This window comes from Oenanthe melanoleuca, chromosome 1, assembly GCF_029582105.1.
Source record: "Oenanthe melanoleuca isolate GR-GAL-2019-014 chromosome 1, OMel1.0, whole genome shotgun sequence".
NCBI lineage: Eukaryota > Metazoa > Chordata > Aves > Passeriformes > Muscicapidae > Oenanthe > Oenanthe melanoleuca.
In genome coordinates this window covers 107,780,919-107,803,576 of record NC_079333.1, presented here as the reverse complement: position 1 = coordinate 107,803,576, position 22,658 = coordinate 107,780,919, and the positions used below count along the sequence as shown (strand labels likewise).

Below are 22,658 nucleotides of genomic sequence, written 5' to 3'. Positions count from 1 at the left end.
CTTGTCCACAGCAGAGAGCAGCTGCATTTTCATGATGTTCTGTGTTTTTTTATGATGCTCTGTGTTCTGTAAATACTGGTGGAAGGTTGTGTTATAGAGACAAATGTTAACTCACTGACAAGATTTAAAGCATCACAGTGCCATGAAATTAAACTAACAGAGTTGGATTAAAGTCAAGCTTTACCTGAAAATTTATATGTGGACAGTTTACTTTAAGGAAAAAAAAAGGCCTATACACAGAGACTGATACTTAAAATTACTTTTATTATTATTTACTCAAAGAACACATATTTGGAATCACAAAAATAGAGAAAAACAAGATTCACCAAATATTGTAGAATACCAACCGTACAGACACTTAAACTTGAGTCTATTTCTGGCATGTCATTTATTTTCTGTATGTGATACATAAAAAAAAAACCCCAAATGTGCATGTTGACTGTGGCATTCATTGCATACAGATGACTTCTCCAAGGAACATCTTGGATGTGGTTACATTTGGCTCTCTGGGAGGACTTTTTTTTTTTTTTTTATATCTCCTTTCCCAAGCAGCTGTTCACATTGCACTTTAAAGGCTCACTCCTGCCAGCACTCAGAAATGCTCTGGAACTCCTCACCTGTACATGGCACAGCCTAATCCTTCTCAGATAAATAAATAAAGGAGCAGAGGAGGCAAGGCAGAAACTCAGCCTCAGGCTGCACACCAGCCCTGCTGGGATGATGCCACGGGAGGACAGGAAGGTTTCACACACAGCATCTCACACACAGCAGCTGTCTGATGTGCATTTACTGTGAGACTCAGCCAGGGCTCTGGAAAGCAGGACGGGAAGAACTTTTACCAAACAGCATTAAAAAAATAAAAAAAAGGACAAGTTTTCTCTTGAACACTTAAAGGCTATGCTATGTCTTCTATGCTCTGAAAACTATGCACTCCTTCGGCTGGAATTGCTTTAGCCAGGAGTGTGGTAACGTTCCTTAGCAACAGCAGCAAGGGGGAAGACTTACTGCACTGTAAAAGAATTAAAACAAAATGCACATAGCTGCTGACTGCTCTAAATACATCCCTACCACTCTGAGGGGGTGTTCAATTATACTCCTGATTACTTTTCACACTCCCTTTTCCAAAGGGGCGGGGGCATTTCTCCAGTTTTCAGCTCACCCATGAAGAGCCCCAAAGCGTTTTAATTCCCCTTCCAGCTTCAGCTGCAGCTAGACAGGCCCTACAATGGAACCTGTCACTATCCCAGCCACCTTAGGAAAAGCCATTAGTGCAGCCCCCCGGAGATAACCTTTGTGTGAGCCTGCCTGCCACTCCCTCAGGTGTTCTGCTGCCAGCAGCATTTTCCCTCTGCCTGCAGCAGGTGAGACTAGACAGAGCAGGGCTGCAATACTTCACCTTCCCACTTGTCAGGCAAATTGAAAGCTTTGTGCAGCAGGGGAACTTTGCACAATTTCAGCCTCTTACCAAGGTGTGTGGTTTCCCACAAGCACAACAAGCTCCTGAGAGGAAGTTTCGTTTATGAGCTCTCCCCCAGTGCCCAGCCAGGCCACGGTCCTCGCAGGCTTCCCCTGCAGCCCTTTCCTTCTTGCAGAGAGCTCCAGCAGCCAGGACAGGGTCTGCATCCCCCTCCTGCCACGGATGCAGGAGGAAAAGCGTCCAGCTGCACCAGAGGCACAGAACTGACCCAAGGGAGGCCCTACAAAGTGAGCACAAGGCTCCAGATTTGAGGTGACAGAGCAAGAGTAGCGATAACATCCATGAAAAAATGTGAAAACACCTCTTTTCCTTCAGCAAAAGAAGGTGGGCTCTCAGTTTCTTTTTAAGGATTATCCTCTTCAAGCGACTGTGACAAATGGCCACAGTTAACAGCCTTACCCAAGTATCCTTCCCCCAAACAGGCTGCTCAGCCTTCCCAGCAAATGAACACTGCCTACATCTCAGTGAAACTTCATTTAATACCTGTGAAACACCTGGAAATCTTGCGGACCATTACTCCAGCTCAAGGAAGGGAAGGGGGGAGCTCTCTCGGTTTGCTCTGGCAGAGGAGGGATCTCAGTCCACGCAGTTTGGCACAGATTTACACACAGGGAGAGACCAGGTGGTTGCCTAGGACAGTAAATTTATCAGAGGACACCGAAAGTATCAGCTGGATATTTTTCAACTTTATCTACAACCGAGGATCGGGGGAAGAGCCAGAAACAACCACAGAGTGACTCTGCTTAGACTTGCCCAGCGCTACATTTCAAGGTTTTCGGACTATCCGCTCCATCCAGCGATCCATCAGGCAATGTCATTACTCCAGAGATGTCGAGACTAATTCCACCCTAAGTGTTCCCATCTTTCAAAAGGCCGCACTTGACTGCAGTTATTAATTCCGTGCGTGATGAAGACATTTAAAGCCTCGCCTGCTCTCTCAAGCAGACGCCTTGCGTGCCTCGCTCCTGCCGGTGCAGCAGATGAATTTCCACACGCACAAACACACTCGCACCAGCCAGGCACCGTGCGAACCGGCACACGGGGACACTCCCGCATCCCCGAGTGACCCCGCATCCCCAGCTCCACCTCCTGCTGCCCCACCACAGCGGAGCTGCGGCTCCCCGCTCCGCCGCTCTCCCTTTGCAAAGCTTTCGGAAACTTTTCTCCCCTCCGTGCGGTCACGCTCCGCTAGCGGGGCTCAGCCGAGCCGGGAAGTTTCTCCCGTGGGCGCTGGGTCGCGGCAACTTTCCCCGCACGGCTCCCGCAGCTCCGAGCGCTCCGGCTGCCCGGGGGCCGTGCGGGAGAAACGCGAGGAGGAGCTCGCTTCGGGGGAGGGGGAGATGGAGCCGGGGCGTGGGTAAGCCGCTCCCTTCTTCCTCCTCCTCCTCCTCCTCCTCCTCCTCCACCTCCTCCACCCCTCGGCTGCTCCAGTCTGGCAGCCAGGCGGCCGCGCTCGGGAAGCGGCTCCCGGCCCCGGGATGGGGAGGGCGCTGGCGGCTCCCGGCCCTTTGCTGCCGCTGCTGCCGCTGCTGCTGCTGCTGGCGGGCACGGCGGGGCTCTGCCGGGCGCTCCTGGCGCTGCCGCTCCGCGTGTCCCAGCCCGCCGCCCCCGCCGCCCCGCCGCCCGCCCCGGTGCTGCTGCGCCCGCCCGGCGGCGGCCGCCAGCAGGATGCCCCCGGCGCTGCGGACGGCTTGGCTTTGGCCTCGGATCCCGGCGGCACCCTCAACTTTTTAGCCATGGTGGAGAACCTGCAGGGCGACTCCGGCCGCGGGTACTACCTGGAGATGCTGATCGGGACCCCGCCGCAGGCGGTAGGAGTGCGGGGCTGGGAGGGATGGGGGGCAAGGGGCCAAACTTCTCCTGGGTGCTGCCCCCCCGGCTCCATCGCAACTTTGTCCCGGTGCTGGGCGCTGGCACCTCCTCCCTTCCCCTTTCTCCCCTTCCCTCCCTCCCCGGGACACACTGCCCCGGCAGCAGCGACTTTCTGCGGCAGCGAGGGGAGGAAGGAGAGGAGCATCCCCTGCCCTGTCCTGCCCCTGCCCGGGGAATCTGCGGGTCTGGTCCCCAGCCTCGCTTCTAGGCTGTGTCACGGCGTTTGGATCCGAAGCGACTTGCTCTGCCAGTCGAACTGACCGTGTTCTAGAGACAGAGGGTGCTTTTTTTATGATTCTTTGCTTTTTTAAGCTGCTCTGCATCGTGATTGGGTGCTTTGGCAGATCTTCCCGGTGCTCCCGGGAGAATCACTCGGCTTCTTCCTGCTAAACTAAGTGGTGGCTGGGCACAACCAGCCCCTTCTGTCGGGAATCCATGTGTTGCTCATTAACGGGGCAAAGAATGTGCGTGTTCTGAATATTGTTTTCAGAGAGACCGTGCTGCCCTGAATCTTCCTCTGCCTCCACCAGTGTGGCTGAAGTTTGTTTCGGGTTTTTGGTTGTTTTTTTTTTTTTTTTTTGCCGTGTAGTTGCTCTTTCATCTGTGTCATGAGATCCCAGGAGGAGCAGTGCTGGGCTGCTGGTGGGGATGACTAGTCAGCTGAGTGGGGATTAATTTCCTGAGAGCCCTCGGGGCTTTCCTTCAGAACTTTGTGTTTGCTTCAGGAGTTTAGGTCCTTAGGTTCCCAGTGTAGACAGAAAAAAATAGAATCTTTATTCTTCTGCTTGACTCCCCTCCGTAATAAAAGCCAATGAATGCCAAAATGTGCAGCCAATGGGGAGTGTTCAGCTGTCACTGCATTTTTGGACGTCTGTGAGCTCTTTCTTTTTTTGCCCCTCAAATGTAAGAGGATTGGCCACAGCATCTCTCTAATGAAAAGATATCACACTGGGATCAATACATGCATTGAGAAGGGCTGGCATTGTTTTATGATCAATAAATAGAGATTAAAAAATAAAAAATCTTAACCAGGTCTGACGTATCAAGGTGTGGCTCAGTAGCCATAGAGGCCATGAAATAATTTTTCTTATTTGTTGAATGATGCATAACTGACTAGTTCTGTTAGTGTGGTGTGGTGTGTGCTTCATAACTCCAGGGAACATCCAAACATTCAATATTGGCTTCTGCCAGAATGGAGGCACCAGATTTCATTGGACTAATCACCCAATTCGGCATGTGTTAGATGAAAAAAAATTATTTCAGGTAGGAAAAGTGACTATCAAGCATATTATCTCCTTACATGTCTAGGGGGATTCTGAAATTGGAAAAAATGGAGAAGGAAAAATGTGACAGGCCTTTAATAATGTGACTGGAGGTCTAAGAGGGAGAAATGTGCTGCCCTCAGTACACCCAGAGGCTTCACTTATGCTTAACAGCTCGTATCACTTGTATTACAGGTGATGGAAGGTTTCAGCTAGACTTACCTCTGATTTTTTATTTTTTCCACATGAAAAAAAACATGATTTGATTTTGATTGCAAAGCTTTTACTATTCCAAACTAGTTCTGACTTCTTGCAAAGCTAATTATTTTAAAGACTACCACTGGTTTAGCACATGTGAGATTTTTTTCACAAGTAGACCCACTGAGGTTGTAAGGGAGGTTATAAATGCTTCTGTTTCCCAAATCAGATCTTGGTGTGTAATGACTCAGTGGAGTGCACTTGGAATTTATTCTGTACTTTTGATGAGGATGAATTTGTTACCTCATTCCCTGACTGAAGCCTTAAAGATCACAAATGCACTTGCTATTTTCCTGCTTTGCATCGAGTAGCATAAAGCTCCAAAGCTGCTGCTGTCCCTACTTGAATGCTTCACATGCTGCTACAGAGAGCAGTGTCTGGGTAGTGCCAAGCCTTGGATTGTGTTAAGCTCCTTGGGCAGGTTGTTGCTGGAGCTGGGAGTGGGCTGTGCACGATGGTGCAGAAAAGGAAAATCTTTTCCTGATTTAAACGCTCCTCCCAACCCGACTTTGCTCCACGTCACTGCGCTGTGAAGCTGTGCTGGACACCTTCCTGTGCTCTTGCACCCCTCCAGCCTGGGGTTTCCCAGCTGCCTGCCCCAGGCAGGCCTGTCCCAGGGCTGCCAGCCCAGGAGAGCAGGAGCTGCCCTGACACTCTGCCAAGGAGGAAGGAGGATGCTGGCAGCCACGGCGGCGCAGCGGAAAGGGGCATGGCCCAGCTGCTGCTCTGCACGGGAGCAGGCAGGGATGGGGAAATGCTCTCGGGGCAGTGATAGACCATGACCAAGTAGCAGGCTGTGAGAAGAGGAACCAGGTTTGACGTGGTGCTTACAGCAGCGTTGGTGCCCAGTGAGTTGGGGAGCGTGTGCGTCAAGTGTTGGGAGCTGCTGAGCCAGAACGGGCATGAACATTTGTGAAAGGCTTCAGCACTACAGGGCTTGCTTTACTGCTCAGCTGCATTTTTAGAAATTTTCCTTTTTTAATTTCTGTTCTTGGAAGGAAGCTACTACGACAGAATTTCGTTTTTCAGGTCATTTAAGGCATACTTTTTGGCTTTGGTTCTGATTTGTCATACAGCAGATAAACACGGCACAGAGCTGCGACTCACAATGGCAGCTCTGAAACACTTGTTCTGACGGTACAAAAATAGAGCAGCTGTGTGAAGTCAAAATTTATTTTATTTCCAAGACAGGAAACTTCAGTGCAGTCAATCCAGTTTTGCAAAGTGTTTGCAGCCAAAGTGTTTCTGATCATTTCCAGTTTTATGGTACAGTATCCTTCCTAATCCTATCAGATCTCCAGAGCAGCTCCAGGTCGGTGTCAAATGTTATTACTCCCACTAATTCTTATTCATTCACATGTAGACCTACTTAAGAATTATGTGAAAGGTGAAAACAGTCTATTCTATTGAAGGGTGTGATGTATTTGCCCCTTATTTCATGAATGTATTATTGTGTGTCCCACTCCTGATGGATTATGTGCTTTATACCTGTCTGTATAGGTGCACTTCTTCCAATTCCAAATTTAAATAAGAAGTGGCAAGAGCCCAATATGAATTGTGTGCAGTGCTCTTAGCTATTTCTTTAAATAATCCCATGGAATTCCTTTTATTATTTTGTCTACCCTGAGATTAAAAGCACTGTGGGAAATTGAATCAAGTATCATTTAGGGTTTTCTGCTATATTCACTGCAGTTCTCTTCATATTAATTTTGTTTCTCCTACAAGCTTTTGACCAAAAGAAAATAGTCAAACTCTTAAAAAAACTCATGTTTTTCACAGCTTTCTTGAAGTCCATCTGGACTGCATTGAACATTCTCAGGGACAGAACCATTGCCTCATCTTGCCTCTTGCATGAGGTGGTGTTAGTCCTGCTGATCCCACTGCATTTCCAAGCTGTGTTTTTATTGAGAGCAGGTAAATGTTATTCCTGAAATTCCCCTGTGAAAGAGTGAGTGTGGTCCCTGAGAGCTCCAGTCTGGTGAACAACAGAAGGATCCAACTCAGCTCCTCTTTCAGTGTCACTTTTTCATTCTGTTCATGAAGAGGCTTTGGTGTCTGCTGTTTATCCTAATGGCAGCTTGTTCTGTGCACAGGGTGAGCAAAAACCCCTTCTGCAAACTTGCTCCCAAGTTTTAAGGTCAGTGTGGATGTTGGGTCTCACGGCCTCTGCTGCAAAACACAAACTTCAGTTCCCACATAATTGGTAGGAGGTTATCTCCCCTTCCATTTCTTTTAGCTATTAAATAAAGGAATGATAAAGAAGGATAGTATTAAATACCTCCAGTGTGTCATGGACTCAGAATTTATGGCTTTGTGTTTTGAAGGTGATGTACACACACATTAACAAGTTTTGAACTTGCAGCCATTATTCCCTAATTGGTGGTAGCTCTCATTCCCTGAGTGTTGGAAGGAATGAAGATGTTAGGAAAGATTCAACTGCTCTTGTAATCTGATTTCTGGTGCTGTACTGTTCCCCAACCAGCTCAGCTCCACTTTCTTAATTTTGCTGAAAAGGGGCTCACTGTCTTTTTAGATACAAGGAGTTTTAAAATGTGATCTTTCTTTGTTCAAATATCAGAAGGCAGGTTCAATCTCAAGTCTCTCTTTCTGATTTTTTGTGGGTTTTTTTTTTAGAAATTACTAAGGTATTTTGTATTTTTTTTTGAGTTCTTTATGAAGCTGAAGAAACAAAAGGCTGTGAAGCAAAGGCAAGTTCTATGGTGTCTTGGAGTGTTTTGAGGTGGCAGTGTCAAAATCCCTCCAGATCTGTCTAGTGGAAATAGTAATGAAATGCAAAATATTCCTGGTTTTAAATGGTGTTTTGAGTCAATTTTGGTTGTAGTTGTTGTTGAATACCTGCATAATAAAAAGGACAAGGACCTGGCAGTTGTAATTCAGGACTAATACAGTGAACAGCTGTGGCCTGGAGGGCTGTGATGTGTTTTTGACCCAAGACAAGCAAGCAAACATACCAGGTTTTGGGTTGACTGAAAAGTCCCTGCCTTTACAAATCAGCATTCTAGCACCTTTTTCCACCCAAAATTAGCCCTGGCAAAAGGGACTGTGTGGAGGCAGTAGAGCCTGTACTATAGAAATAACCCAAAATAGGAGTGCTAATTACACTGAATGGAAGAGGCTCACTATGGTCATTCCTCAGGATGTGCTCCTTCCCCCAGAGTTAGGGATTAGAGCCCCATTAACTTTTCCTCTAAAAGTGCTTTCTCCTCTTCAGAGAAATGATGGAAGCTTTATTATCCAGGGTCTCTGCTTGTGGCAATCCTGAATTCAGATCCTGGTGGGTCAGGGCAGGAGAGTTGTTGTGAGGAACATGGTGGAAATAGGTGTCAGGCTCACATTTTTTACCACTTTGTATTTCTTTCCTTATCAAGGAAAAAGCATCAGTTACATCTGGAACGAGGAGAGCAGAGGGCAAGCAAATAACTGTTTTGCCTGAATAAAGTGTAAATTAGTTAGGGTTTGGAGTAGGAATGAGATGAAAATGAAAGAAAGCCCGTGTGGAATTTCCATGTGTTTGGTTCATTTGGATTATTAAGGAAGAAATGTTTCTCTTCTTGTTTGAGTTTTTGTTTTGGGTTTTTTTGTTTTTTTTTTATCCCCCTCTCTAACAAGAGGACTGTGAGCTCTAGGGATTGTATCTGGCAAGACAGATTTGAAAGCTACTACACTTCACAGGGGTCTTCATTTTCTTGAAGAGCACTTATGACTTGGAGTGTGTGAGGACACCTTAGCTATTACATTGCCTCCACGTGTTATTATCTTTGCAATTTCCTCACTCAGTGTAAGTGAAACGAGTCTGACCTGAAGTGTTGTCTGGTCACTGTCAAGCACAGCTCTGTTGGAAAAAGGAAGCTGGTACAATGGCTCTCACATGTGCCTCTCCAGTATGGGCTGGGCAGACTTCTGTCCCCCTTTTCCTACTGGCTGTAAAACAGATTTAATTGTACAAACAACCTGTGTAAATAAGTGAAGGAACTTGTTGCTTCTATTTCAGCATAGATTAGGGCTTGAGATCAAATCTTCAAAGCACAAGAGGCAGCTCTCAGCTGCCTTAAAGAAGGAAGTGTTTTTTCCTGCTATTGACAGGCCTGTCCTACATCTTGCTGCTTTCCAGCCTGGCTTTGCTCCGTGGATCCAAGCTGATGGAGCAAACAGAGAACCTGTTCTGAGGTCACTCTTACACCTGAATGTGCATCCATCATCTCAGTGCCCTTCAAAGCACTTCAGGTAGCCCAGGACTGTAAGACAGATCTTGTTTTCCTCCGTGCACCTCCATCCCAGCCCGCGTGTTTGGTACCCGGGCTGGCAGGACCCGGTCACTGGGGCTGGTAACACCTGGCTGAGAGCAGAACCTCAGCAGGAGCAGCCACTGTGCTTTCCTTGGCTGGAAACACTCAGGGAGCTCCTCCAGCACTGGCAGCACCTGGGGGAGCTGAGTGCACCAACCCCACAGCTTTGGTTTCCCTGCCCTGGCTCTGGTGGGCTCAGCACGGCGAGGGATGCAGCTGTTGGAAAACCCTGCAGCCTAAAGAGTTTTGAACTTTCTGTGCTTTCTGGCACTGACCCCCAAAAAACACTGCTTTTGACCTGAGGCCTTGGAGAAGGCTTCCAAAATTAAGTGATGGGATTTAAATCACTGGTGTGTGGTTTGAATAGAAGTGTGTAATATCACGTAGTAAAGGGTTTAGAATTTGAGGTTTTAGAATATAATAATAAGTATGAGACAAAATAAATTTGACTTTTTCTTCCTTCTTATTCCTTCTTCTTGCTTCTTATTCCTTCTTCTTCTTAAGTTTAAATAATACTTCAAAGTTTAAATAATACTTTTTTACTTGAGTAAAAGATACCACACTGTGAGTAACGAGCGTTTAGTCATTAGGTTATAAAAATAATGTAAGTATTAATTTTTAATTAAACAATTAAGCTTTAAAAAAAAGAGATAAAACTCCTTTTTTTTTTTTTTTGTTTTTAGCTTGTTGTCTAAAAGTACTATAGCACTCACTGTGCTACAAATAAAAATTAATGAACAACTGAGTCCGAACACAAAATCTCATCTCTTGTACTTCAATCCCAACTCACAAAAAAAAAAAAAAAAAAAAAAAAAAAAAAAAAAAAATTAAAATGCAGCAGCCTGGGATCACCTGAGAGCTTCACCAAGGAGCTCTGAAAACTTCTCCCCCATGGGATGAAAGCTTGGCCAGGGCAGCTGCTGCTGTCCAGCAGCTTTGCTCCAGGCTCCTGTCCCATGGACTTTTGGCTGTGCACATCCAAGAGCAGCCATGTCAGAGCACAGTCAGCCCTGCAGCCTCCAGAAAACCTGGGCCAGAGTCAGTGTTTGCTCCCTCTTTTGCCAAAAGCTGATAAAATAGCACTTCTTTCCCCTTGTTCTCCCTCTGAATTCTTCCCTCATTCTTCATTTTGCCTGTCTTTCCTACTGCTCTCTCTGCCTTTTTTATGTCTAAGAGTATTTTACAGGGAGGGCAGCTGGGGACAGATATTCTAGACTTTTAGTTTGGTTTTTTTAAGAGTCTTTCCCAAAGAGATGAAACCTGTGGGGTATTACAGGGAGGGAATTTGAGGAAAACAAGCGAGATGGGGGAGAAGATCTTATTCAAGTGAAAATTACAATTCACTGAATACAATTAATGTGTCATAATTAGGCTCTTTTGAAGGGAATCTGTTAAGACAGTAATTGCACTCTGCAATCCCTTTTTCCCCTCACCACTGCTTACTAATAATTTGATATTGTGAAAAAAACAAATTACTTGTAGATTTTGTCCTCTTTGCTCAGCTTGTGAGAACTAAAATTAGTTGATTTTATTTAGCTTTATGGTTGGCTTATTTTTGTACCTATTTACTAGCAAAAACTGCTGTTAAGCTAGATTGCATGTGTTCAGGGAAAATGCTGGTCTCACATCCTAGTCTGATCTTATTTTAAAAGAGGAAAGGAATTAATGCTGCAGTAACACTTGGTAAGCTTCTCCTCCCCAAATACAGAGAAGAATCCATCCTTAGGGATCCAAAACTCCAAAACTGGCATTTTTGCTTTAAAGAAAAAGACATGACAACTGAAGAACTGAGAGTCACCTTTCCACTTGAGGGAGGGATTAAAGGCCAGCTCCTGCCATTTGACAGAGGAAAAATAATTGGATGCTTTTGGCAGCCATCTCTCAGATAATTCCTTGATATTTGTGAGTGGATCTGCCTGTGAGAGTGGCTCTCAGAAGAGCACCTTGGAGCCCACCTAGTGCTCAGGCTCAGGTCAAGGCCAGATGTGAGAATTTTTTCACCACCCAGGCTCTTTCTGCTTCCTATTTTGTTTCCACAAGAAGCTTCACACCAGAGAAGATCAGATCTGGGGTTTCCACAGGAACAAAAAGCTTACCTGCTTTGTCATCATATGGAAACTTGGGTCCTGCATGTGCCAGCTTGAAAATTTTATTGTGATGTTCAGGAAGAAAAGAATTTGAAGAATGCCATTGGCAGCAATAGTTTTGGCATAGAAAATAAAATACTGGGGGGGTTTTGTTTTGACTGCAGGATTTGGATCTGTTTTGAAAGTTGTGACTTCGTGAAATCTCAAGGGAGGTTTTTTCCTCACTCTTTTTTTCTATGTAAATGGAAACTTTACTTCTAAAATTCCATTATGATACCTGTTTATACAGAAACTTTGACTGTCAGTGTCTGCAGTGTAAGAAATTAACAGTTGTGGCATCTTTTCAAGGCCAGGTTGGATGGCGCTTTTAGCAACCTGGTCCAGTGGAACCCCCATGGCAGGGGGTTGGAATTGGATGATTTTTAAGTCCCTCCTAAAGCATTCCATGATTCTGTGATTGAAGCCAGAGCTCTTCAGGGCAGTATTACTGTGCTGCTAAAGCCTGGTTTGGAAAGGCTGTGCTTTTATTCACTGTGCTGCCTGGTGGATGTCTCCTACAGGAAAGAGTGAAGTGTGAGGCCTGCCAGAAAATGATGCACCAATCCCACCTTTTTCTGTGACTAAAGAGATTTTTATTTAATTCATTCATTTTTCTTCCCAGCAAGTCTCAGGTTGCAAATAAGACAGAGGAGTTCAAAGGTGGTGACACTTCCCAAAAGCCTGGGAGCTGCTGGAGCAATGCTACATCTGATGCAGTCACAGTGCTTCAGCTTAGCTGTCAGAGAATAATCTTCTCATTTTCTCCTCAGAAGCAAAGTCCTTCAGGGAGTAACACAAACATTTCACATGATCCAAAGTGCCAGATTTTTGCATTTGAACCTCTGAGATAAGCAGTGTGGGGGATGGGGGAAGTTCACAGAATTTCTCAGGAGCTGTGGTTATGAGTGCTGGTGTGTGCTACATGTTCCAGCTAAAATTAACTTCCACTTGCACTCTGCTGAGCCTGCAGCTTTACCTTGAATGACCTTTGGTCATTGGCAAGTGGCCAGATGCCAGTGGTGCTACCTGCAGCTTTTTGTCCAGGTTTGGGAGCTTTTCTCCATGGCAGGTGTGCACAGCAGCATTTGCTGTTGCCAGTGGGCAAAATTCCACAATTCCAGTGCCCAGAGCACCATCAGCTCCAGTGGTATGAATGGAAAGGTTTGGGTTAAAAAGGATCTCCAGGATCATCCAGTTCAGCTCCCATCACACATCCATCACCACACAGTGGGATGTAACCCCTGGAAAAGCAGAAGGAAGTTTATTCCTACACTGGAGTTGTGGCTGTGTGGAGGAATGAATTGTAGGGAGCTGCTGTGGTGTGTCCTGTTAGACTTTATCAACCCAGAGCACAACAAAGTCCTTTAAATTCCTGCCCTACAAACTCAATCTGGTATCTGGAAATGAAGCTGTGTTCCTGCATGCCTCTGTGTTCTCCTGTGTAATCAAGATTTTATAGTGGAACTTGGTTAACAATTGTAATGATGTATGAGCCACGGGCAAAGCTGGTTCATTTCCCAGAGCTGCTGCCTCTCCAGTATTAGCCAGGGGAAAGAGTAAAGTATGAATGTTTGAAAAGGAGAGAGAGAAATAAACTACTCCAATAGCAGGGGAGGAACAGGGCTGCTTTCAAAAAAGAGATTTTTTTTTTTTAAAGCATATCTTATTTCACTTGAGAATCAAAACTGCCTTTTAAATTGTCCTGCCAAATTTTTAAGCAAAAACATTAGAAAAAATATGAATAAAAAGCCTGATTCTTATTTTTAATTAATCAAACACATCATTGTTACATTGGTTAACAGCATTTTTTTCCTTTTTCTTTTTCCCCCAATCAAGTAGTCCTTCCTGCTAATATGGAGCATAAAGTTGTTTTCTGTTTGTGCCTTTGAACTCCCCTGTATAATTCCAAGGAGCACCCCTGATGACAATCAAACTCTGCTTGGCAATATCCTAAATAGGTCAGGTGCAATGGGGAGCAGAAGGCTTCTGTCTGTTGTGTTCCCTTTATTAATTGCCAGGGAAATAAAACCACTGGAGTTGCATCACCATGTTTGTGCTCTGGGCCCTGGGACTGCCTGTGCACATTCCTGTGGCACAGAGCAGTGGGAAGCCTGGCCCTACACCTTTTCCCCAGAGGTGTGGCACAGCTTTTCTAACAAGATGGACGATCAGAATAACCAAATTCCAGTCTTTGTGCCTGACATTGAGGAATTTGTGGGTTTTATTCTGATCTTTCCCTGCTTCCCTTGCCTCTCCTGCACTGGCAGATCCAGTCATTCCCTTTGCCATCCTACCAGCCCCGGTGTGTGAAGGTGTGGGATGGTGGCTTTTCTGGGCAGAAAGGGAGGAAAGAGGTGGGAGCTGCTATGCCAGGTGAGGATGAGGTGGTTCAAGGTAAAGAGGGTGGGATTGGCCTTTTCAGCTCCTCAGATCTCGTGCTAAACAAAATCTGGCAGTGCTGCAAGTCAGGCCTGAAGAGCAAGTGAAGGCATTTTTACAGCAGAGCTCATGCTTTGAAGTGCAGGGAGTTCATGGATGGCTTTCCAAGGTGTGCTTGTTTATTTACCTGTCCATACCCAACCATCCCTGGGTTAGGGATCTCCCTGGGTGAACATGGCAATGTCTGTGCTTTCTGCCCTCCAGGAGGCACAGGCTGCTTTCAGAGCCCTGAACTTCTCTCAAGCAGCAAGCTGGGTGTTCCCATGGCCTCATATCCATGTGCTGGGAAGGTTGGTTGGTTGGTGTGTGGATAGAGAAAAGCCAGGGAAAACTTTTGCACTTTGGGTTTGTTACAGCGTTTTAGGAGAACAGACTGGAAAATGTCTCTGAGCATTCAGTGTCCTTGAAGAGAAGCACTGAAAAAAAAATAAGGAGGAATTCCTAAAAGCAGGAAGGATGCTCTAATGAGTGGTGCCCCACAGTGTGGGGATGGAAGTGCTGCTGGGAAGAAAGAGCTCATTCCAGGGGGAACGGATGGACCTGATGAGTCAGGAGTGTCCTGCTTTCACCTCTCCTCATCACAGCTTTGAAAAACCTTTGCTACCAAACACTCATCTCTAAAACTAACATCTTGACAGAGGAGAGGGGAAAAAAACCTGGAAAGAATTGTGTCACTACAAGAGCAAGGTGATGGGGGGAGGAGAGGTAAGAGATCAGACTTGGCATGAAGCCTTCTGAAAAATCTGATTTTTCTCACTGCTGTCCTGTGAGTTTCAGTTTCTTTCTGTTTGCCTCTGAAATGTGCCTTTTTTCAAAGTTACTCACAACCTTCAAATCAAAGAATTATAGAATGGCTTGGGTTGAAAGAGAACTTAAAAATCATCCAATTCCACCCCCTGCCATGGCAGGGACACCTTCCACTGTCCCAGGCTGCTCCAAGCCCAATGTCCAACCTGGAACTGAACATTTCCAGGGATCCAGGGACATCCAAAACTTCTCTGGGCATGCTGTGCCCACCCTCACAGGGAAGAAGTTTTCCCTAATATCCCACCTAACCCTACTTTCTTTCAGTTTGAAGCCATGTTCTTGTAAATAGTCTCTCTAAAACAAAACAAAATAAAATAAAACACAACAAAACAACCTTCGTAAGTGTTGAAGGAGCAGCTTTGGCACTTGGTTTCACATCTCCAATGCAATTGAAAGCCGAGATCTTATTCAAAATTGAGTTTGAAGTTCAGGAGACATTTGAAAGAAGGTGGGAATAGAGGAGTGGGGCTGAACCTCTGCTGTGGTGTCTTTGGCAGAAAGGAGGTGACCAGAAAACAGCAGTGCCCATGAGGCTGAGGATGCCTCTACCCTAAGCCCAAGAACATTAGGAATGGGCTTCATTTCCTTGATGAATTTAGTTATTTCCAGATAGCACAGCAAACACGGGCAGTGACTCACCTACAGGGTGAGGAAGGTTTAAAGATTAGTCACTTCAAGCCTTCTTGAGTTTGCCCAGCTCTGTACATATGTATAAAACTGTTTTGGTCTTACTGCAGTTGGATGGTTGTTGATCTAGTTTCAAAACAAGCTTTTATTTTTTTGTTTTTTTGTTTTTTGTACTCTAGGACTTCTGAAGTTAGGTAGAGAAGAAGAATTAAAAATGCCTTTTTTATTTTTATTTTTTTTATTTGACAGCAGTCTCGCTGAGTTTAATGAGCGATGGAGGAAAAGAAAAGAATGACCTGACAAAATAAATTGGAAGCTAATTTTGGAGAGCAAAAGCCTTGGAAAATTGAAATTCTGAACTGAATGCAGCTTCTAACTGTAATCACTCACTGGGTATAATACATTAATGTAGGCTTACTGATTTCATTTCCTTAACCCAAGAAATAAAAAAAGGAAAAAGGCAAAAAGCCCTCCTTAATATTGTATTCTGAAAGGTAATGTAGTAGCATGATTTCTCTTTTTTTTTTTTTTTTCACTCTGTTAAAAAAGCCCAACCTCTACAATTCTTTGACATGATTATACTTTTCAGAAAGATTATGCCCTGAGTAGTGCTGGTGAGCAGAAGAGCCACAGCAGACATTTAACCTCAGACCCTGTTTGCTGTGGAGCTGGAAGCTCTCCCCCTCCTCAGGCCCTCCTGCAGCATCCTGAGCTCCATCAGACATGGCTGGCCATTGTCCCAAAGAGCCCAAAATCCTGCTGGACAGTGCCCAGCAGGTCTGCCCTGTGCTGGTGACACTCTGTGGTTTCCCAGTGAGAGAGCTGATGCTGGGAAGGAGCCTGTGAGATGGGTGATGCCATTCACAAGCACATCTCCCAGAGTTAAACTCTTTTGAGCTGTGGAATTACTGCATTAATAGCTGTCTCTCCAGCACCTTAAGTCACCCTGTTCTCCAGGGAGGGAGGGGTGAGCTCTGGATGAGATTCTTGCTAATTTAGGACACAGCACAGGGCTTAGGCTTAGCCTGTCTCTAAACCAAGGCTGCGTGGGCACTGGGATTCCTCTCGAGGCTTGCAGTTAAATGTGAGAGCTGCTCCCAGTGGCATTTGTCTTACAGCCTCCCTGTCTCATCAGTGCTGTGCTGTAATTACCAGGAAATTGATTAATTTAGTTCCCTTACACCTACTAACAGGTGGAAACAGGCTTTTGGATTTAACAGGAGCTTTGTGTGTTACACTTAAGGGCAAATAGCTGATGTCTCATGCATTTGTTCTTGAGTTTCAGAGCGTTGTGGGGGTTTCTTAATCCTCCATTTATCCAGGCACTCGTTTTCTTTCCATTCAAGAGCATGGGTGGTGCAAGTACAGCAAATATACAGATTTTCCTCAGTGAAACTGGGGAGGATTTCTGCTGCTCTCAGTAAACTGACTGCTTTGGTGAAGTGTTGGTGGCCACCCTGGGAAGGCTGATGAAGGCACCTCTTGGCTTCCCTGCAACCCCTTCCTTCTGAAAGGTTTGGCTCCCTGGGGGTCTCTGTGGCACCCCTACATCTATCACACTTTCCCTTCCTCTTCTCAAGCTATTTAAAGCCTGTCAACACTTATTTTTGGGTGATTTTTTTTCTAGATCTCTAGATTATTGTTATTACTCTTTAATTAGTCCAGATTTTCCTTAAAACCCAGAGCTTAGAGCAGAGCATGACTTCAGCTGCAGCTGGTTTATGTGAACTTCAGGTTTGCTTCACACACCTGGTTTTGTCTGCTGTAGGGTGTGAGAGACTCATATCTGTGGGGGGGGAAATAATAAAAAAGAGGGGAAAAAAGGTTAATCTTTTCTGAAAAGGCAATGAGACAAAATTGCTCCGATTCACACAGCTCTAAGATAAGCAAGTAATGGCTCATGTTCAACAGCAAAGCATGTTCATACAGCATGAATAGGATGGATGTGTTGTATGATAAATCTAGACACAGCAAATAAATTTCAGCCTGAAAAATAAGATAGCACATGAGATGGCATGTGCAGAAAGAATGCTAATGTTTATGGAACCGAGGGCATTGGCAGGAAGGAGAGCGTAGAAATGAAGAATAGATATTTTGTTTTGTTACCAGGATTGATTGGCTGACTATTTTTTTTGTCTTTAAACCATAATAGCCTTCCCTTATTGTCAAAATGATAATATATATAAAGCACTTCCTGTAATATTTTTCTTCAAAATGACTATTCATCAGTCCCACAGTCAGATGCTCATATTTCAACTCACAATTTAGTTTAGCAAGTTTATACTTCAGAGCAATCTGTCATTTTAGCATTTGTGTTTTTTATACAAATCTCCACTACAGATGCATGCAGTGCTCTTAAGCACAGATAGATTGGCTAATCCAGATAGTACTTTGTAATCTTCTGGCAAAGAAAGAGATTATTGCTTTTCAGGCAGGAAAAAAAGAAATATTCCTTCCAGTCTAGCAGTGCAGATCATGGAGAGATTGAGGGGAAAAACTCTTGGTCTTCTGCTGATCCCAGTGAGGGTGTTTGGGAATGTTTTAAGTGGCTGGGGAAGAAAGAGAGTGTGGAGGCAGTAAATGTAAAAGTGCTGAATGTAAATCCCAGGTCTTGGCACCATCTGGGAATGGCAGCAAAGGCCAAACACTCTCTGAGAGCTTGGTCTGGCTGCCACTTGTTCTCCTGTTAACTCCCCAGACCACAAACACAGCACAGTTTCTGTGACAAACTCCTGCTGTTGTGAAAGCAGGAATTATCTCTGGTGATAAACTTGACCTTCTGGTTTGCCCACGTCTTCGTGCAGCAATAAATCACCTTCCCTTGCAGCCCTGCAGCTGCAGCAGAATGTGGGCACCACCTGCTGAACAAACGTCAGTAGAAAATTAATCTCATTCTGGTTTTGGTTTTTTTTCCTTTCCTCACAATGCCTCTCTTATCTTGGCTGCCTGGGTCAGCCCTTCTTGTGACCATGGGAGGGGTTTTTTTGGAGGTAGGAGCAGATAGGTGTGTTTTCTCTGGTGAGGTGAGCTCACTCAGGGCAGCACTGGAGATATTCCTCCTGGACTTGGTGAAAAATGTGAGTCTGCCTTCCTCCTCCTCCTCCTCCTCCTCCAAGGTGCTGTATGATTCCATCCAAGCTGCAGGGGCTCATTTGGCTTTGGGGTGAGGTGTTCCTCCAGTGCAGGGACTGCTTGTGAGCACTGAGAAATGGGAGACTCCATCCCTGTCCCAATGTTCATGGGCAGTGTGCCAGTCCAACAAATTTACCTGGTTTTGTTTTCAGTCTTACCTTTTAACCAAAGTACACATTATTCTGCAAGCAGAAATCTGTCTTTGTGGAGGCTTTTCAAGTTTATATCTGACTTTGCAGTCCTCTACATCTAGAAATGCTTCCAAAAATTTCTCATAACTCATCTTTTAAATTGATTTTATTTCTGCATCTTCAGAGGAACAGATGAAGAATCTATATTAAAGCCTAGCCTTCTGATACTTTTTTTTTATTAGAAAGTAGGCTGTAAATGCTAACTCTAAGTAACACAGGGGAGAAAAAAAACCATACAGTATGTCTGTGCTTAAAAAGCCACTGTATATTGTAACATTACTAATTTGCAGAAACAAATTGCTGAAATAACCTGACAGTCAGTGCCAATAATAACATGTAATAACTGTGGGCAAACACAGCATATAGTTAGTGGTGTTTTCTTTTCTGTGTGATGGTTGTAAGCAATTCTTGCCAGATGGGCTGATAATGTAATTAGGAATCATTGTGTTAAATGAGGCAGCATTTAAATTGCCAACTAATTTTCCTATCTATTAACCAGCTTGCAAAAGAAGAGCTGTTACCCAAATGATTTCTAGTTGCTCATCCCTAAAAAGAAGCAGCACTTCTTTGAACCCTTTTCTTCTTTTTTTCTAAGCACTGTCTAGCAGATTATTTTCTGAAGGGTTTATTATGTGTGGGACAAAATAAGAAAGAGAATTAAGAGATGGGAGAAGCTCAGGGGTGAGATGGGGTGGACTTGTACATCTCCATTGTGATGTGTGGTAACAGCTCCTGAGCAGGTAATGGGATGATTCCTATTTCTGGTCTCTGCATGGGGATAAAAACTTTTTATCTTTGTCATAGTTCACTGTGTGACATGCTCCAGCAAGCAGGGTAGAATCACAAGCCCTGTTTTAAGTGGGTGCTTTGGGAGAAATCATGAAAGCACAGCAGGACAAGATTTTGAGTGGCACATGAATGTCACTGGTGTGGAATGGTTGTGCTCTTTCACGGAATTCACAGAATGACTAGGTTAGAAGAGACCTTCAAGATCACCAAGTCCTTTACTGAGGACAAGAGAAAAGGGAGAAGAAAGGGGTGCCCTTGGGTTGAGCCAAAATCCCAGAGGAGGAATGATGGCTTGTAGTTTTCATCATGAAAAGAGATCATTGCTAGAAGAGAGTAGGTTTAGATTAGATATCAGAAAAAAATTTTTCCTTCAGGAGGGTGGTGAGGCCCTGGCACAGGGTGCCCAGAGCAGCTTGGCTGCCCCTGGATCCCTGGCAGTGCCCAAGGCCAGGCTGGACACTGGGGCTGGAGCAGCCTGGGACAGTGGGAGGTGTCCCTGCCATGGCAGGGGTGGCACTGGATGGGCTTTGAGGTCCTTTCCAACCCAAACCATTCAGTGATTCTATGAATTCTTACAGAGCCAGCTTCTTTGCTCTGCTACCTTATGAAAGAAACTATCAGTTATCATTAAAGGTTTGACTGAACCCCACAGTAAGTGTCAGGCTGATTGAGGTTATTTATTATGGCCCTGGTGTGCAAATCCTATTCCTTTTTTTCCCCCACTCCCTATGCTGCAGCTGAAGCAGGAATGAACACACCCAAACACATTTTTGCAGTCTGGTTTCCTTACAGAATCATGGAATAGTTAGAGGCTGGGAAAGACCTTTCAGACCAAGTTCAGCCATCAGCTCAGCACCACCACCATGTTCACCAATAAACTGTGTTCTCAAGTGCCATATCCACATGCCTTTTTGATAATTCCAGGGATGATGATTTTTCCTCTTCCCTGGTCAATCTAATCAAGGGCTTCACAACAATTTTAAGAAAAAATTTTCTTAATATCCAGGCTAAACCTCCCCTGGTGCAGCTGGAGGCCATTCCCCCTCATGCTGTCACTTGAGAAAAGACTGACACCAGCTCACTCCAACCTCCTTTCAAGTGCAAAGTTAGCCTGTCCAGTGGTGGGACTTTATTGCTTGACCTAAAAGGATTAATCAGACCCATGAACTTGGAAAAAAAGAGTGTTTTTTTTTCCTATGGACCAGTCTTTTAGTGGGGATGAAGAGTATCCCTAGTTCAGTGAGAATCACAGCAAAAGCAGCAGGTTTGCAGGCTGTAGGGGGTTTGTTGCACCACCTAACCAGTGGCTTGTCTTCATTTTCTTCTGCCTTCATCCAGAGTCAGGATTAAAACATGAAGAAAGTGGATTTCTCATTCAGACTTGGTTGTTTATTAAATCTTATTTAAAGCACGGAGTTCTTCAGCACTTCTAGCTGAGGAAGATGGATCTAGCCAGTTACAAGATCTTTTAAAGGCTAACTATCCAATTAAGAGCTAACACCTATATTATTTATACTTTTGACCCAATAACCAAACTCCTGTGACCTGCAGTGCAGCACTGACTGTCCAACCAAAAACTACTGCCTGAAACCGTGAAGAAGGAGACAACACCCAAGAACCTCTGTCTTTTCCCATACCTATTACTATACTCTGAAACCCCAAATTTAAAACCCTTTACCATGTGAAATCACACACTTCTATTCTAACTACACACCTGTGATTTTAACTCCATCACTCAAATTTGGAAGCTTCTCCAAGGCCTCAGGTCCAAAGCAGTGTTCTCCTGGGAGTCAGTGTCACAAAGCACAGAAAGCTCAAAACTCCCAGGCTTCAGGGTTCCAACAACAGGCAAGCCCTAGGGTTCCACACCTGGGTGCTAAATCATGCAGAGAGCTGCTTCAAATAAATCCATTTTGCACTTTCAGCCTGGGGGATTTGTTTTTTGTATTTTTTCTGGAAGTTACCAGAACCTCCCAACCTCAAACTAAAATAGGGAAGAGAAACTTCTACCAAGTCTGAGCAGGGTGTGTGTACCAGAACAGAGGGAACTTCTGTCCCAGCTAAGGGATACAAGCAATCTCCATGCAACAAAAAAAATGAATGATTGCTGCTCTCACTTTCCTTTGAAAATGTGAAGGAAGTCACTTTGTGAGTGCATGGTGGATAGCTGCAAATTGTTTTACGCCAGGCAGTTAAATGAGGTGTGAATAACAACCAGCCTAGTGTGGATGTGGTCACATTGACATCACCTGCTGTACCAGGGCAGGTGCCTGGAGCACACACAGCCAAAGCTTTGCTGAGGGAAAAAAAGATAACACATCAAAAGGCAATTTTTGGTTTTTTTTCTGATAGCAAAACACAGCAATATTTTAGCAATGGAAGGCTTAAAAATATGAAAGACATAGTGGTAGGTTAAATTATTGAAGTTGTGTAGCATGCAGTAAGTGCTGTTTGGTGCTGGTGCTAAAACAAGCACTGGGATGCTTGAAGTACTGACAAAGTGTTTGACTTCCAGTTCAAAGAAATCATTAGGACTGGGGAATTTTTTAGTGTCTCTACCCCTGCAGAGTAGAAAAAAATTAAAATGCATGACCTCTGAGGCTTCTGCTTTTGGTGCTTATGACTTTCAGTGAAAAAGTTTGGATTTGCTTCTTTTTATAACCACAAATTAATGGCAGATAGATAGTGTCAGATTCCCTCTGTGAGTTTGTCGTGGCAGAGGTGGATGATCCTGTCTTGCTTACTGTAAAATAGAGATCTTTATGAGTCTCCTGTTCATAATAACAACACTATTTGCATATAGGAAATGCAGACAGCAAAAAAATCTCCAGGTACTTTACAAGATGCAGATTTCATGTCCCACAGCTGTGGTTAAGGTCACCTTGGGGGGGAAGGAACAATTTAGTGTATTTGCTCTCAGTGTCTGTTGTGTAGGTCTGAAACTGAACTTGGAAACCACAAAAAACCCACCAAAAATAAATTTTAAAAAAGCTTTGCTTCTTCCAAAAGCAAAAGGAAAGCAGTTTTACATTGGTTTTAATGCTAATATCTAATCTAAACCTACTCTCTGGCAGTGGGAGCCATTCCCTGTGTCTGTCCCTCCATTCCCTGTGTCCTGTCCCTCCATTCCCTGTGTCTGTCCCTCCATTCCCTGTGTCCTGTCCCTCCAGCCCTTGGCAATTGTCTCTCTCCATGTTTCCTGCAGCTCCTTCAGGCCCTGCAAGGCCACCCTGAGCTCAGCCCAAAGCTTCTCCTGTGCAGGTGAACAATCCCAGCTGTGCCAGCCTTTCCTCCCAGCAGAGCTGCTCCATCCCTCTGCTCATCCTGCTGCTCCTCTGGGCTCTGCAGCAGCTCCAGCTCCTCCCTGGGCT

The 22,658-nt window shown here is 44.8% G+C and overlaps 1 protein-coding gene across 1 annotated transcript in view; it reads left to right on the top strand.

The window, feature by feature from the left end:
- The first annotated feature begins 2,908 nt into the window (after nucleotides 1-2,908).
- BACE2 (beta-secretase 2) overlaps nucleotides 2,909-22,658 on the top strand; it is a 53,525-nt gene continuing 33,775 nt past the window's right edge. The window contains exon 1 of the mRNA XM_056499351.1: nucleotides 2,909-3,288. Within this exon, the coding sequence (XP_056355326.1) occupies nucleotides 2,956-3,288 (333 nt within the window). The 5' untranslated portion in view covers nucleotides 2,909-2,955. The remainder of the gene's footprint in view (nucleotides 3,289-22,658) is intronic.